Genomic DNA, 17,159 nt, shown 5'->3' with positions numbered 1-17,159 from the left:
TCTCAAGATTGCTTTGGCTATTCGGGGTCTTTGGTGTTTCCAAACAAATTGTGAAATTTTTTGTTCTAGTTCTGTGAAAAATTCCAGTGGTAGTTTGATAGGGATTGCATTGAATTTATAGATTGCTTTGGGTAGTAGAGTCATTTTCACAATGTTGATTCTTCCAATCCAAGAACATGGTATATCTCTCCATCTATTTGTATCATCTTTGATTTCTTTCATCAGTGTCTTATAATTTTCTGCATACAGGTCTTTTGTGTCCTTAGGTAGGTTTATTCCTAGATATTTTATTCTTTTTGTTGCAATGGTAAATGGGAGTGTTTTCTTGATTTCACTTTCAGATTTTTCATCATTAGTATATAGGAATGCAAGAGACTTCTGTGCATTAATTTTGTATCCTGCTACTTTGCCAAATTCATTGATTATCTCCAGTAGTTTTCTGGTAGCATCTTTAGGATTCTCTATGTATAGCATCATGTCATCTGCAAACAGTGACAGCTTTACTTCTTCTTTTCCGATTTGGATTCCTTTTATTTCCTTTTCTTCTGTGATTGCTGTGGCTAAAACTTCCAAAACTATATTGAATAAGAGTGGTGAGAGTGGGAAATCTTGTCTTGTTCCTGATCTTAGTGGAAATGCTTTCAGTTTTTCACCATTGAGGATGATGTTGGCTGTGGGCTTGTCATATATGGCCTTTATTATGTTGAGGAAAGTTCCCTCTATGCCTACTTTCTGCAGGGTTTTTATCATAAATGGGTGTTGAATTTTGTCGAAAGCTTTCTCTGCATCTATTGAGATGATCATATGGTTTTTCTCCTTCAATTTGTTAATATGGTTTGTCACATTGATAGATTTGCGTATATTGAAGAATCCTTGCATTCCTGGGATAAACCCCACTTGATCATGGTGTATAATCCTTTTAATGTGCTGTTGGATTCTGTTTGCTAGTATTTTGTTGAGGATTTTTGCATCTATGTTCATCAGTGATATTGGCCTGTAGTTTTCTTTCTTTGTGACATCCTTGTCTGGTTTTGGTATCAAGGTGATGGTGGCCTCGTAGAAGGAATTTGGGAGTGTTCCTCCCTCTGCTATATTTTGGAAGAGTTTGAGAAGGATAGGTGTTAGCTCTTCTCTAAATGTTTGATAGAATTCGCCTGTGAAGCCATCTGGTCCTGGGCTTTTGTTTGTTGGAAGATTTTTAATCACAGTTTCAATTTCAGTGCTTGTGATTGGTCTGTTCATATTTTCTATTTCTTCCTGATTCAGTCTTGGCAGGTTGTGCATTTCTAAGAGTTTGTCCATTTCTTCCAGGTTGTCCATTTTATTGGCATAGAGTTGCTTGTAGTAATCTCTCATGATCTTTTTTATTTCTGCAGTGTCAGTTGTAACTTCTCCTTTTTCATTTTTAATTCTATTGATTTGAGTCTTCTCCCTTTTTTTTCTTGATGAGTCTGGCTAGTGGTTTATCTATTTTGTTTATCTTCTCAAAGAACCAGCTTTTAGTTTTATTGATCTTTGCTATTGTTTCCTTCATTTCTTTTTCATTTATTTCTGATCTGATTTTTATGATTTCTTTTCTTCTGGTAGCTTTGGGGTTTTTTTGTTCTTCTTTCTCTAATTGCTTGAGGTGCAAGGTTAGGTTGTTTATTCAAGATGTTTCCTGCTTCTTAAGGTGGACTTGTATTGCTATAAACTTCCCCCTTAGAACTGCTTTTGCTGCATCCCATAGGTTTTGGGTCGTTGTGTCTCCATTGTCATTTGTTTGAAATGAATAGTAGAGAACATTAATTCTTCAGGTTTTTAAACATCTGTAGCTGTACCTTTTACTGATCTGTTGGCAGGAAAAATATCTAGTACACTAAAGTTAGCACATTTCTGCTAGACATTTATTGTTTGTGTGAACATTTTTTTCATCATCTAAACTTTGATAGGTGTGTATTTCCTTGAATACTAGTGAAATAGAGTATCTTCCTATTTTCCTGGTCTTTTTTTCCCTTGTATTACGAAATGACAAGGATAGTGAGAGTTATCATGTGTTGAATAGTGCTAAGCATCCAGACCCTTGGCTGAATGCTTTAAGCAACCTGTCACATTTAGTCCTCATAGCAACCCTGTTAGAAAGGTGCTATCACTATCCCTGTTTTAAAGGTGAAGAAAATGAAACGTTTAGGTCCTTTGCTGTCTTAAATTTGTGTAAAGAAAACTTCATACCAGAGGATGCTGCCCTCTGGGATCTTGCTTTTCAGATGGCATTGAAAGGCTATCTGAACACCTGACTGTGAAATAAGAATGGACCATTCAAGAAGAGACAAGAGAACTGAGAGCAAGAGAGCCTGTCCTTTGCGTTCCCCATATTCACAGGTTTCTTAATTCATTGTAATGTATTCACTTATTTTATTAAAAACTTGACTTTTCTGATGTCCATTAAAACTCTTGAAGTTCTTATGATAAATGCTGGCTAATATGATATTAGCTATAAGATACTCATCTTGGAATTTGCTTAAAGGGATTTTGTTTTCCTGAAAGGATGAGAAGGATAATGCCTCAAATCATCAATCATGAGTCCATAGGATGGACCTCAGTATCATTGGGACTCTTAGATTAGGGATGTTGAAGGACTTGAACTTCATAATGAGGGTATTTTTTTTAAGTGTTTTTTAGTTTTTACCTTTTTTGACTTATGATTCCTGCAGATTCTCTTTAAGTTACCTTTTATCCCGGTACTAGCTGGTCTTGAAAAACAAAGTTCTCTTGAGCATACTTGTTTAACATAAACAGTTCAAAATTGTATTAAACAGTTTAAAATGTGCTGCCTCCATTCTTGGTCTACCCCACATAATTGGCAGCGGGCAGTCTGGTGTGTATATTCCACATTCTTTTCCACTCATGCCCGCACACATATCCGAGAGTGTTGTACCATGGACGGTGAGCCACTGCTAGTCCCCACCCCACCTACATAATGTATACCTCACCAGGTTAGTAAATATATGTGGAATTTTTTTATTTTTAAAATTAATTTTAATATCTTGAATAATCTCATGGTTTTAAAAATCATTCTCTCTATATACACCTATTATTTCTACACTGTTTGAAAGTAAGTTACAGACATAATGCTCCTTTATTCCTAAATAACTTAAGTGTGTATTTCCTAAAAACAAAAACATTATGATATTCACATTGATAAAATTATTATTGATAATTGGTTGATTTCATTAATTTCAATTTTAAAATAAACCTTAATAATTTTCATTTCCTCAGTTCCAGTAATGTCCCTTACAGCTAAATAATAAGGAGTTAAATAGATAAAGCTTAGTTACAGGATCCAAATCAATATCACTTAATGCATCTAATTGTTAATGTGTATCTTTTTTTATTAATTTATTTATTTTTGGCTGCATTGGGTCTTCGTTGCTGCATGTGGTCTTTCTCTAGTTGCGGCGAGCAGGGGCTACTCTTTGTTGTGGTGCGCGGGCTTCTCATTGCAGTGGTTTCTCTTTGCAGAGCACGGACTCTAGGTGCACGGGCTTCAGTAGTTGTGGCATGTGGGCTCAGTAGTTGTGGCACGCAGGCTCAGTAGTTGTGGTGCACGGGCTTAGCTGCTCCGTGGCATGTGGGATCTTCCTGGACCAGGGCTCGAACCCGTGTCCCGTGCATTGGCAGGCGGATTCTTAACCACTGCACCACCAGAGAAGTCCCGTTAATGTGTATCTTTAGTCTCCTTTGATCTGGAACAGTTCCATAGTGTTGTTTGTCTTTCATTACCTTGACATTTCTGAATAGTATGGGCCAATTTACTTTGTACTATGTCTCTCAATTTGGTTGTCATACTATAATTTTATCTTGTATTTTTCATTAGTGAGGTTGCATCTCTTTTTCACATGCTTAAGAGCCACTTGTATTTCCTTTTCTGTGTACTTTCTTTCATATCTTTTATGCCGTTTTAAGTATTGGTTCTTGGTCTTTTTACTCATTTCTAGGAGAGCGTTGCCCTTTTTGATAAGAGTTACAGATGTCACCATTTGGCTTATGATTTTTGCCATGTAGAGCTGATAAAAAATTATGTAGTTAAATTAGTCAATCTTTTATGGATTCTGGATTTTGAGCCATGGTTAGAAAGGCCTTTTTTTATTCTAAATTTATAAGGGAATTCTCTTCTTGTTTTCTGCTAGTACTTTCATGGTTATTTATGTTTAATAAATACCCTGATCTATTTGGAATTACTCTTAAGATATGGCTCCAGCTTTGTTTCCCAGATGGCTACCCAGTACCCCGACCCCATTTATTGAATAATCTCATCTTTTCCTCAAGTGATATGAAATACCTTTGTCATATACCAAATCCCCAATGTAATTAGGCCTATTTCAGGGCTTTATATTCTGTTTAGATGTTCTGTCTATTCAGGCACCAGTACCATATTTTTATTGTAGGCTAATGGTGTTTTATATCTTTTAGGGCTAGTTTCTCCATGTTGCTCTTTTTTAGAATTTTTGTAATCATATTTATGAGCTGTAGAATCAGCTTGTCTAATCACCCTCATCATCCCCCAACAACCCCAAAAATACCTATTGGTATTTTTATTGGGATTGCATAGATTTAGTAATTCGCTTAGAGAAAATTGGCATCTATATGATGCTTAGTCTTCATGTTTAAGACTGTGATAAGTCTTTCTGTTTGTTCTGTTCTTCTTTTGTATCTTTTAGGAGGGGTTTTGAAGTTTTCTTCATTTATGTCTTTCATATTTCACAAGTTTATTGATAGGTAGTTTATCTTTCTCATGTCTATTTGTAATCAAACTTGTTTGTCCATTATATCTACAAACCTTGTAAACTGTTGATGACTATGTATTGGTTTTATATTCCATTACTTTACTGAATATCTTGTTTTCACTTGATTACTCAGATTTTCCAAGTATACATTCATGTCATTTGCAAATAGTGATAAGTTTACCTTGCCTTATCTAATTTTTATTCTTGTAATTTCACTTTCTTATCTAGAATAAGAAAACGAACTTTCTTTACTAGAGGTATCTAGCATTGGCTAGTACCTTCAGTAAAAGTAATGGGGGTAATAGTGGACATCCTTGACTTTGGTGGTTATAGTTTCTCTATTATGATAGTGGTTTTGGCCTAAATAGATACATTTCACTATGTGAAGGAAATATCCTTATTCTTAATCTATTGAATCTTTCAAAATCAAGTATAACTTTTGAATTTTGAGCAGATGCTTTCTGTGTGTTATAGAGATGATCATTTGATTTTCCTCCTAATATCTTTCAATATGATCTATTGAGAGATAGATCAGCAACAACTGAGGCTGTCAGTGTTGAACCATCAATGCATTCTTGATGTGTATGATCACAATATATTATTATTTTTTAATGCATTGCTGGATTTTGTTAATACATATTTCTTTAGGATTTGAGCATTAATATTCATGAGTGGGGTTGATCTGAAGTTTTTTTGGGGGGGTGGTAGTGTCATCTTTGGGAGGTTTAGATATCGGTATTATGTTTGCTTCACAAAAGATTTTGGGGAGGGACTTCCCTGGCAGTCCAGTGGTTAACACTTTGCACTTCCACTGCAGGGGGTGCGGGTTCAATCCCTGGTCAGGGTACTAAGATCCCACATGCCATGCGGCTTGGCAAAAAAAAAAAGATTTGGGGGAGTGTTCTTTTCCTTAAAAAACATGGGAATTTGTGTCTGTGTATGAAACATAAATATTACATGTAATATGTTGAGTGTGTGTGTATTTAAAAGTTTGTTAGCGTTCCCTATAAAATCATCTGAGTCTAGTATTTTTTTTTGACATACCTTTGAGAATTTCTATTTCTTCTTTGGGAATCAGTCAGTTTGGGACTTATTTTATTCTAGAGTCAGTTTTGGTAAAGTATTTTTTTCTAAAAATTTGACTCATTCTAATTTTCAAGTTATATACATAGAACTGAGCAAAATGGATTTTTATGTTTTTTAATTCCTTTATTCTGTGATTATTTCCACTTTTTTTCTGATTTTTTATGCTTGTCCTTTCTCCTTCCACATTGCTTCATTTTTATTTCCCTGGATTAGCTAGTTGGGTTTTTTTTAATTTAAAAGAACTAAATTTTAGATTTACTTAGTGCAAATGCTTTTCTGTTTTCTGATGTATCCGTTTTTTATTCCTTTATTGGTTTTCCTGTTATTTTCTATTATTTTTTGAGGCATATGCTTAGTTTGTCCTTTTGTTTTAAGTGCAAAGACTATGAATTTTCCACTAAGCACTGCTTTAGCTATATCCAGTGGATTTTCATTAGTTAATTCTAATAAATTTTCTATTTTCTAAATAGTTTTCTATTTTGGATCATATTTCTTCCCCTTTGCCCTTTAAGGGGACATTTAAAAATTTCCAGATAGAGGAGGGTTTTTCTTTTTCTTTTGGCTGAGTCAGGTCTTAGTTGCGGCACATGGGATCTTTTGTTGTGGCATGCAGGCTCCTCATGGTGGTGCGCAGGCTTCTCTCTAGTTGTGACGTACAGGCTCCAGAGCGCATGGGCTCAGTAGTTGCGGCATGTGGGCTTAGTTGCACTGTGCCATGTAGGATCTTAGTTCCTGCACCAGGGTCAAACTGGCATCCCCTGCATTGCAAGGCTGATTCTTAACCACTGGACCACCAGGGAAGTCCCTGGAGGAGGGTTTTTTTGTTTTGTTTTTGTTTTTGTTTCTTGCTGTACGCGGGCCTCTCACCGCTGTGGCCTCTCCCGTTGCGGAGCACAGGCTCCGGACGCACAGGCTCAGCAGCCATAGCTCACGGGCCCAGCCGCTCCGCGGCATGTGGGATCCCCCTGGACCAGGGCACGATCCCGTGTCCCCTGCATCGGCAGGCGGACTCTCAACCACTGTGCCACCAGGGAAGCCCCAGGAGGAGGGTTTTTGATTGTCTGTTTTTTTAATTTCCAGTTTTATTGTATTGTGATCAGAAAATGTTACTTGTGTTATTTTTTGGAATGTATTGATGTGTTCCTTATGGTTAAATTTTTGCAAATATTTTTTGTGAATTTTTGTGTTCTAGATAATTGAAAACAGTTAAATATTTAGGTTATATTTTATTAGTTATTACATCTTTTCTTTTGCCTGCCATTTGGTCTGCCATAAATTGAGAGATTAATTTCCCATTATTGGTATTTTTTAGATTTCTCATATTTCTGAGATATTTTGCTTTATAATTATCGACTCTCTCTTATTTGTACATAGACATTTATAACATGTTTATGGTGAATTGTACCTTTTATCATTTAAAACATACTCATATTTGTCTTGGTTATTGCTCTTTAGCTAGAATACTACCTTGTTTGAAGATAATTAAGACTTTATTTGCATTTTTCTTTAGCTTTGCTCATTCTTAGGTGTATCTCTTATATACAGCATAGAATTGAGTTTTGCTTTGAGAAGGTCTTAAAATCTTGTTCTTTCAATAGTTGAGTTTAGCCTGTTTACATTTAGTGATAATGACAAGTATCTATTTTATTTATTTGTGTGTGTAGTTGTGATATTTAAAAACTTCTGTACTTTATTCTAGTGGACACCTATATAATCATAACTATAGAACAATATACTTAACCCTTTATTTCATTGTCTTCTAGTTTCCTACCATGAACAGTAACAAAATTACTGTTTTTCCTTCCTTCCTTTTGCTCTTTCTCTCCTCTACTATCTGATTTTGGTCAGAAATATTACTTTTGCCCATCATTATAATTGATTTGTTAGTTTCAAGTATCATCCTTTGACTTCCAGCTATATTAGATGACAATTAATTTATTCTACCGCTTGCCTTTTTCCTTTTCACTCTCACATTTTGTTAATTGTAATGACTATCTTTTTGGTGCATTTATATATTCTGGCAATCTAATCCCTATTTTTAGGTTTGTTTTTTTTTTGGTATTTTGGAATTTTTGAATTTTATTTTATTTTATTTTTTATTTTATTTTATTTTTTTTGCGATACGTGGGCCTCTCACTGTTGTGGCCTCTCCCGTCGTGGAGCACAGGCTCCGGACGCGCAGGCTCAGCGGCCACGGCTCACGGGCCCAGCCGCCCCGCAGCATGTGGGATCTTCCCGGACCGGGACACGAACCCGTGTCCCCTGCGCATCGGCAGGTGGACTCTCAACCACTGCGCCACCAGGGAAGCCCGAATTTTATTTTTAATTTATTTTTTGTACAGCATGTTCTTATTAGTTGTCCATTTTATACATCTAATCCCTATTTTTAGTTTTATTTCTACAGTTAATTTGAGACAAGCCTTCTGCTGGTTTCCCTAATAATTTCTGGGTTGACCGAAGTTCACCTTCTAGGCCCTTGATATTCAAAGTGTAGTCCATGCACTAGCATCATTGACATCATTACCTACATGTTAGAAACGTAGAATCTCTGCCCCAACCAAGACCTGCTGAATCAGAATTTGCATTTTCATACAATTCCTATGTGATTTGATATGTTCACTGAAGTTAGAGAAGTAACACTATAGTAGTAGTTTCCAAGAGAAGAGCTGGATCATGGGAATAGTTTTGGATGAGAATTTATCTATAGCATTTAGCCTTGAAGGAGAGTTCAACTGGGTATAAAATCCTTGGGACATCGTTTGGATCCTGACTCAAATAAATCAGCTGTAACAAAGTTTTGATACAATATGGAAAAAGTTTTAAAAGCATTGGGTATTAGGTGATATGAAGAAATGGTTAATTTTATTAGCATGTAATGGTATTTTGCTTCTTTTTAAAAGTCTTTATCTGCTGAAGAGACATACATATGTGTTTATGGACAAATTTATGTATTTTGAGGATTCAGTTTAAAATAATCCATCCCCTTACCCCAGTAAAGTTGGAATGGTATGGGGAATAGATTAAAGAAGAACATAGGGCTAATAAATTTTGAAGCTGGAGTTGGGGGTAGATATAGGGCAGGCATTTCATATTCCTTCTACCTTTGTATATGTTTGAAAAATTCTATAACACAAAGTTAAGAAAATAATTGAATCATAATAGTTGCTGTTTTCCCATTTTCTGGTGTTGAATGTGGCTATGAAGAACTCAGGCTGGTTTTTTCTTTAAGTCAGTATCTTGATCTTTTTGCCTGTCCTATTCTTTATTTATCTTTGATAATCAGTAACTTTAATGACTATCACATGATAATAATCATGTCATAAGTTTTGATGCTGACCGGGGTCAGTTTTTCCTGGCACTTTCAATATTTAGCTTCAAGGCTAATGAATGTTGTCTTGAATTATATCTTTATTTTTTGTTCCATTCTCTTCCTTTGGTTTTCTTATTTGGGGGCTCCAATTATGCATATTTTGGATCTCCTTTGTCTGCCTTCTTTATCACTTCTCTCTAATCTTTTTTTCTCTTACATTTTTTTCATGTTGTCTCTTCCCTCTTGTGCTCCTACCACTTTCATCTTTCTGTTTTTCCCCCTTCTGTCCAGATTCTTTCAACTCACATTTTATTTCCCTTTGTTCTTAAATTTTTTAATACAGTTGATTGAGTTTTCAAAATATCTGAATCCTTTTTCATTAATTTATTGAGTACTTAGTGCATCTTTCTAATTTGTAGGCATATCCTTTAGTTCTTGGAAATTTCTTATTTCTTTGATTCCTATATTCTGTTTTCTTCCATAAAAATTGTTATTATTTCTTGTCTTTTGTTTTAAGCAACATTTTTATTATGCTCAAAGATTTGGGATGGTGCATCACGGGCTGGTTGCTTCTGTCATGCTGACATGACTTTTTTTCCTCCCCCTCCCCTAAATATTTATTTTTATTTATTTATTTTACTTTTGGCCGCATCAGGTCTTAGTTGCAGCATGTAGGATCTTTCATTGTGGCACACGGGCTCTTTATTGCAGTGCACGGGCTTCTCTCCAGTTGTGGTGTGTGGGTTTTCTCTCTCTAGTTGTGGTGCACAGGCTCCAGAGTGCATGGGCTCTGTAGTTGTGGCATGCAGGCTCCAGAGTGCATGGACTCTGTAGTTGTGGTGCGTGGACTCTGTAGTTGTGGTACGCAGGCTTGGTTGCCTCGCTGCATGTGGGATCTTAGTTCCCCGACCAGGGATTGAACCCACATTCCCTGCATTGGAAGGCAGATTCTTTACCACTGGACCACCGGGGAAGTCCCAGTATTTGTCTTTTTGTTATTTTGAGCATATATATTTGACTTTCAACCCTTTTGTTGAATTTTTTTTTCCTATTTTGTTTTTAGTTTCTAAGATCTCTTTTCCTGTTTTTTTTTTTTTGTTTGTTTGTTTTTGCTGATTAAAGCTTTTAAAACGGCAGTGCTCTCTTCCCAGGTTCAAAATATTTTTATTTTTGTGAAGACACAGGTTTCTCCCCCTCCACCCCCAATATGTTTTCTTTCTACTACATGGACCCTATTTCCTCTGTTTATTTGGCTCTTAGTTTTGGAGGAATGTGAGGCAATAAAAAATATGACTGTAGGGTCATTGTGTGTGGATGAAGTTTGTCTACTGATGGGCCTTTCCACTGAGTAGGGAAAGCTGTCTTATCACTGTAGGGTCTAGAGATGGCAGTGTCTTGTCTCTGAGGCTGATCAATTCCTCTAGAAATAAATCCTCTAGTCTCCTCCTGTGGGTATATAACCTGGCTTCCAGCATTTGGAAGCAGATGAGGATCCCGCTGTTCACGCTTGCATTTAACCCCACATAGCATTCTTCAGTCTGAGGTGTTTCTGATTTGTATTCTTCAAACAATACATTTTTGTGTCTTGTAGGATGAAGACAGCAGTAGGCAACAGGGTGTCTGATTGGTTCGCAGAGTTAAATCCCATCTTCTTTCCATCCCTACTCTGTCTTGTGCCTCCAAGCATAGAACCTTTCTGGACTTCTGTTGGTCAACCAACTTGCTTCTTTATACCTTCCCTCTCCAGGCACCTATGTTTTAGGTTCCTTCCCTCTCCTAAATGGGTCACAGCTCATACAAATGCTTTGCATATTCCAAAATATGTTATTCTCATTTCTCTTTCTACTGTTTTCTTTGTCCTTGTAGATTTGTGTCATATTTATTCTTAGTGTTTTTAGGAGTTAGAGGAAATGACAGATGTGGTCAATCAACCATGTTTTACTAGAACTCAAAAACAGGTTATTGAAAAGACCAGTGACATTGATCTTTGGTGGACCTGATTAAGGTGAAAGATGAGAAAGCACTAATGCATATTAGCAATGTGAAAGGAAATATAAGAAACATGTATAAGAGAATATTAACTACAACTTTATGATAATCAATTTGAAACCCTATAGCAGGGTTAGCAAGCTGCATCCTGCAAACTAAATCTGGCCCAACACTTGTTTCTGTAAATAAAGTTTTATTGGAACACAGCTATAACTCATTTGTTTACATATTGTCTAATGTTCTTTTGCACTATAATAGCAGAGTTGAGTATTTGTGACAGAACCATATGGCTCACAAGGCCTAAAATATTTACTGCATAACCCTTTATAGAAAGAGTTTGCTGACTCCTGCTGTAGAGGAAATTATTTCCTAGAGAAAAAGACTACAAGTGACTTAAAAGTGCTGTACTAGATAAATAACCATAGGAGAGATTGGAAAGGTTATTAACGATCTTTTAAGAAGTCTCCAACAAGAGAACTGAATTCTGAGTTCACTAATCTTTGAAGAACAGGTAATTTCCTTTTCCTTTAGATTATCTTAGACCATAGAATAATATGGAAAAGCCTATTCAAGATGATATCATCAAATTATTAATGTAGTCATCTTTTAAAGAAACCTCGCTGTTGGAGCTTTTTGTTTTGCAGTTTTAAGAGAGTTCATATTGTTCATGCAGTGGTAACAGAATGTGGTACCAGGGTCCACAGTGACCAAACACACTCCTTCTGTCTCTGGGAAGGGTGGTGCAGCATTTTTCTGACAGAGTTCACTGATCCCCTTGACCACACAATTCCCTACTTTTTCTTAATACCATTTGTGGACTTTTTACATTAGTTCCATTTCTGAGTTGTAGAACCACCCTCATTACTAAGAAAAATTGTGTGTGTACAGTATATGTATATGTTTGTGTACACATCTTAATCTTAGCCTTCCAGGCCTGAAAGAGGACAGATGCAGTCTTTTCATTTCTGTTCATCTGTTTTATAGTTAAAACTAGTCATTTTGGAATCATTAGAATAATAATGCGTATAATATTATTGTAACAGATTGTACTAATGTAGTAATTGTAGTGTTACTATACTCTGTTTTCAGATATTTCTTTTTGTTACTTTGTGAGCAGTAACATTCCCCATCTGTAGGTCATATGATAGTGTTGAATTGTCCTTTTTATAGTGAGTCCAGTATCCATAGTTGCATCATGTCAGCAAATGGTCAACTTAGTTCAGGGATTTCCAAGACTGATTTGGGAGTCCCAAATCAGGTTCAGTGGTTTGCTAGGAGGACTCAGAATTCAGAAGAGCTATTACACTCCTGGTTACAGCTTATTTGAGAGAAAGGGTCAGATTAAGATCAATGGAAAAAAACATGTTAGGGCAAGGTCTAGGAGACACAGAACAAGCTTTCGGTTGTCCTCTTCCTAGTGGAATCATGTGAGCAGTGCTTAATTTCCCCCGAAACAAAGTGTGACAACACTGAAGGAGTGTTGCCAGACCCTCTGGAGTCAAACTGATACCATGTGGCCCAAGGCCCCATCATCAGTTGCATTGTTAGCATAATCTATGAAGGGCAGCTCAAGGCTTCATTCAGGTAAACAGATACACTCTTAAGAGGCAGGATATTCCAAGAGCACAGAGGTTATCTTCCAGGTGGCAGGCAAGGGCCAAACTTCTCTTTGAAATGTGCAGGGTTTGGACAACCCAGACCTGCTGAGTTAATCCTTTACTGTACATCACCACATATCAAGTTCCTCATCATATGTACTTTCTCTACCACCACTACAAACAAATTTTAAATGACACTTATAATAGGTTTAAACCCATTTAATAATGCAGATCTGCCAGCATCCATTTTTGAATGGAAGAAAAAGTTCTTTCCGAAAGGTCATATTCAATTCACATTTGGATTAGATAAAATGTCAATTTACATCAGATATTTACCTTTAGGCTTTAGAAGGTAAGGCTGAATTGTGTCACTTCTTTCGTTCAAGAGTATTTGGCCCCCAAATCCCTGTGCATGAAAAATGGAGTGATAAACATAAGGAGTCAGCATCTTTCAAATGTGGATCAAATCCATTGGAAAGGGGGTACAAATTGGGCTAGGTGTGGCCAAGGATCAGAATGTTATCATCTTTATCTTTTTTGTGGCACATCTTTTAATTTTATTTCCTCTTAGGCACTTTATGTTATTAAAAAACTAAAAAAAAAAAAATGCACATCTTGGATTCCAAGAAATTGTTTGTAGGGTTTTAGAAACTACAGCAGTATTGAGGGTATATGGGGGAACCCCCGAGTTTTCAGTTTGGCTCAGATACTGGATGAGTTCAAAAGTGATGCTAAAGCTGAAGCTGACTGGAAATGTCTAGACTATAACCTAAAGTGTCTGGTCTTTGTAAAGATTCTGGCTTATAAAGGATGCAAGGCTTAACATTTAAAAAAATCTTTAGTAATGGTGAGAGGAAAAGAAAAAAAAAAGTTCCCTGAAGTATAAATACATTTTTAGTCTGTTTTTTAAAACAAAATTTGAATCATCATATCTGTATACCTTTGCTCTCTTCACTCACCATTATGTCTGAGCAGCAGTGTTTTAAAAGAAGGGTGTTTAGGTACAGAAGTCTTTTTCCTTGCAGGGATGGAATGGGATAGGAGGGACAGATTAGTGCTCTCTGTTGGAAAGTGGTTAGCATTTTGTAACATTGCTTCATTAGGGTTACTACCCAAGGGCAGCTCATGCCAAGGTATTACTTTGTGGTCTCAACCTTGGGAGCATCCCTCTCCATGCAGTGGGTGCCCAGTCTTGGGGAGAAGCTCTGAGCAAGTTGGGTGCTCTTGGGTGTGAGTTGATGGAAGGAATGCTGAAGCCCCAAATCCTGAGAGCAGACTGTCCCACCAAGTGAGTGCGCTTGACACTGTGTCAGAGGTGACCAAGGCTTAATTTTACAGGAGAGCAACAGACACTTTATAAAGTTGTTTTTCAGTAACAGTAGCCTGTGCTGAGTTAACTTTAGTCCTTGCTTCCATTAAACAACTTGTTTTCTCCCTCTCGTTCACAGAGCTCTCTTGCTGAGACCTTGGATAGCACGGGCAGTCTTGACCCCCAGAGATCGGACATGATTTACACCATAGAAGATGTTCCTCCCTGGTACCTGTGCATATTTCTGGGGTTGCAGGTAAGATGATTCCTTTGGAATATAACCACCAGCAGATGCTTGAATTGTCTGTCTGGATTATTTAAAATTCAATTTTTATTTTTTATTTATTGACAACTTTAATATAAATTACTCTTTTAAGAATGTTGAATGGGAATTGTTAACATGAACTTCATAACAGTGAAAGGAGGAAAACAGGAGGAGTAGGTTAATCATGGAATGAAAGAAGGAAAATGTTCAGGGAATAAGCAAGAGAAATGACATGGAAGTAAGGGGAAAAGATCATAGATGTGTGGAAAGGGGAGAATAGAGGGAAGATAAAGGTAGAAGAATAGAGAAAAAAAGGGTTAATGTTCATCTCTCATGCCTAGTTAATCAACCACAGTCACCGTCAGTTCTGCCATGAAATATGGGTGACACTGAGAAGTGCTGTGTTGGTCAGGGCATAAATGTGGAGGCTTCAATCTTATTTTTAAAGGAAGGCAAACTTCGCCTCGGTGGTGTCTGCTTTGTCTGCTGCAATTTCCAGTGGGAGCAGAGCAGGGAAGCTGCCAGGGGAGGGGTGGGGGGATGGGGCGAGAGGTGACCCAAGCTAATGCAGGACTCCTGAATCTTTGGTACCCACTCCCCCCACCACCACCACCACTCCCTTTTCCCACTTACGATTGAAGTGGGGCTTTAGGAGAAAGGGGATGACATGGAAGCCTCTTTGTCCAGACACATACCCCTGGCCTGTGTTTGCCTTGGTTTTGAGGTTTCACTTTCCATTCTTTACGTTTGAATGATCAGTTCATGCTGAGAAAATCAGTCCCGTTATCCAGAGAGGTTTATTCACTTGGAGGTGAACTGTACCTGATGAGAGCTGATGCTTTGGTCCCGTTTCCAGGCCCCTCCCCGTAGGTATCAAAGCACTTGGTAACCTGGACAGAAAGGCATCTAATAAAGAAGACATAACCAAAGGAGCTGACTGGTCTTGGCAAATAATTTCCCTAGGGCTGAGTATCTGGAATCAGATTCAAGAAACTCGTTTTTTGAAATGTTTATATTATAGATGTTTCTAGAAGTAGTCTTCCCTGTTCAGATAGGATTGGGAAACCCTGTGTGCATCATGCCCTTCTTGACAGTGCACAGCACTCTTAAACTTGTGAGCAGCTCTGGGAAGTCCTGGATGAGAATGTTCTCTTCCCCTCACCAAACACCTATTAGTGTTACACAGTTAGGCTTTATGGGCTGCAAGCAGCACATTTTGGCAAACATGACCAGAGATGGGGAACTATTAGGAAGAAACATAGGAAGTTTACAGAACAGAAGTAGGAACTGAACAGGTAGGCCTCTGGGAGGGAGGGAAGTGAGCAGTGAGGGCTGGAATGTCCTGCCAGGGCCACAAGGAATGGGGGAGGGGCCCTAAAGGAAGAGTGGGATGGGCTCTTTCTGGAGGATTCCCACAGCTACTGTGTGACCCTAGCCCTTCCCTGATGGCTGTTAAACAATGCCAGACCATAGAAAAAGATGGAAAACGCCTTGTGCAATGAAGCTTGTAACTTTAATCCCCAGACCTAAAAGAATTAAAAAAAAAAAAAAGGACGAATTATCTCAAGAACATAGATGTAAAATTCTACATAAAATATTGGCATATCAAATCCCAGAAGAAAAATCTAGCATGACTAACTAGAATGGTTCAGTGCCACACGGTTCATGTTAACAGATTAGAGGAGAAAGACCTATGGTTTTAGCAATTGATGCTGAAAAGCATTTTAAAAAAGCAAATATTCCCAGTAAGAATTATATAAATAAAACACTACCAGTGTTTGTGTTGAGTACTTCCTTTGTGCTGGTCTGGATTCATGCAAGTAATAATTAATAATACAAGTTAGTGATAAGACAAGAAAATGTAATGGAAAGGAGAAATGCAAAAAACAGAGATGATTTGGCATATGATAAGAGTGTGTATCTAAAAAACCAAATTCTTCATGTGTGTAACTTTTTAAAAACAACAGGGGGGTGGGCAAAGTTAGGGTAAAATCAGAAAAAATACAAAGAAGGGTTTATTCTTTTCCCCTCTGTCTCCCTGTCACCCGTAGCATTACCTGACGTGCTTCAGCGGCACCATCGCGGTGCCCTTTCTGCTGGCCGATGCCATGTGTGTGGGATTTGACCAGTGGGCCACCAGCCAGCTCATCGGGACCATTTTCTTCTGCGTGGGGATCACAACTTTGCTGCAAACAACTTTTGGATGCAGGTGAGATTGGGGCACTAAATTGGAGATGCTGAAGCACCCATGAAGCATTAAGTACTGCCATTCACCTAGGGCTGCTTAGAGGGACTGACTGGAGTATAGGGAGGTGTGTCCTAGTGGCATTTGCCCTGCCTTCCCCCAATGCTACTGTGTTTCTTCTCTAGGTGGGTGGCACCGCTTCCCACCTAGTTGTGCAGGCTGGAAACATACTCACTCTCAGCTCCTTCCATCCCACCAGTTGGCAGGGCAAGTTTTCTCTCCAGTACCCCCTCCCTGCCCCCATTCCTGAAGTTCAGGCCTAGACTGTTCTACTAGGTTCCTAGTTGGTTTCCCTGCCTCCAGGGCTACTCTCCTCTGCCCTGCTCTGTGTGCTACTCTAGTGCTGTCTTTCAGTGTTTGCATCTTCCTGGGTGTTACCAGGCTACAGCCCTACTCCCTGTTTAAAAAAACATATGTGCCCACCCTGTAGACTTCTCCCTTGTTTTCTGTCCCACCACCCTTCCAGCCATGTCCCTGCACCCTGCAGTCCCCTTCCCTGCACTCACCCAGGGGTGAGTTCCTCCCCGAGCCCACCCTGCTGTCTTGCCATCCTGTGCTTGTGCTTCGCTGCAGCCTTCCAGTCCTGGCTTG

General features: G+C 38.1%; 1 protein-coding gene across 9 annotated transcripts in view; it reads left to right on the top strand.

Annotated features, from left to right (window-relative positions):
* Positions 1-17,159, top strand: part of SLC23A2 (solute carrier family 23 member 2) — a 149,298-nt gene that overhangs the window by 89,896 nt on the left and 42,243 nt on the right. For all 9 annotated transcript variants that reach the window (XM_060123219.1, XM_060123220.1, XM_060123221.1 and 6 more), the window contains 2 exons: positions 14,198-14,314; positions 16,375-16,532. In XM_060123219.1, the coding sequence (XP_059979202.1) occupies positions 14,198-14,314; positions 16,375-16,532 (275 nt within the window). The remainder of the gene's footprint in view (positions 1-14,197; positions 14,315-16,374; positions 16,533-17,159) is intronic.

This window comes from Lagenorhynchus albirostris, chromosome 15 (assembly GCF_949774975.1).
Source record: "Lagenorhynchus albirostris chromosome 15, mLagAlb1.1, whole genome shotgun sequence".
NCBI lineage: Eukaryota > Metazoa > Chordata > Mammalia > Artiodactyla > Delphinidae > Lagenorhynchus > Lagenorhynchus albirostris.
Note: the sequence above shows the minus strand (reverse complement) of the source record. Positions and strands in the feature narration are given on the sequence as shown.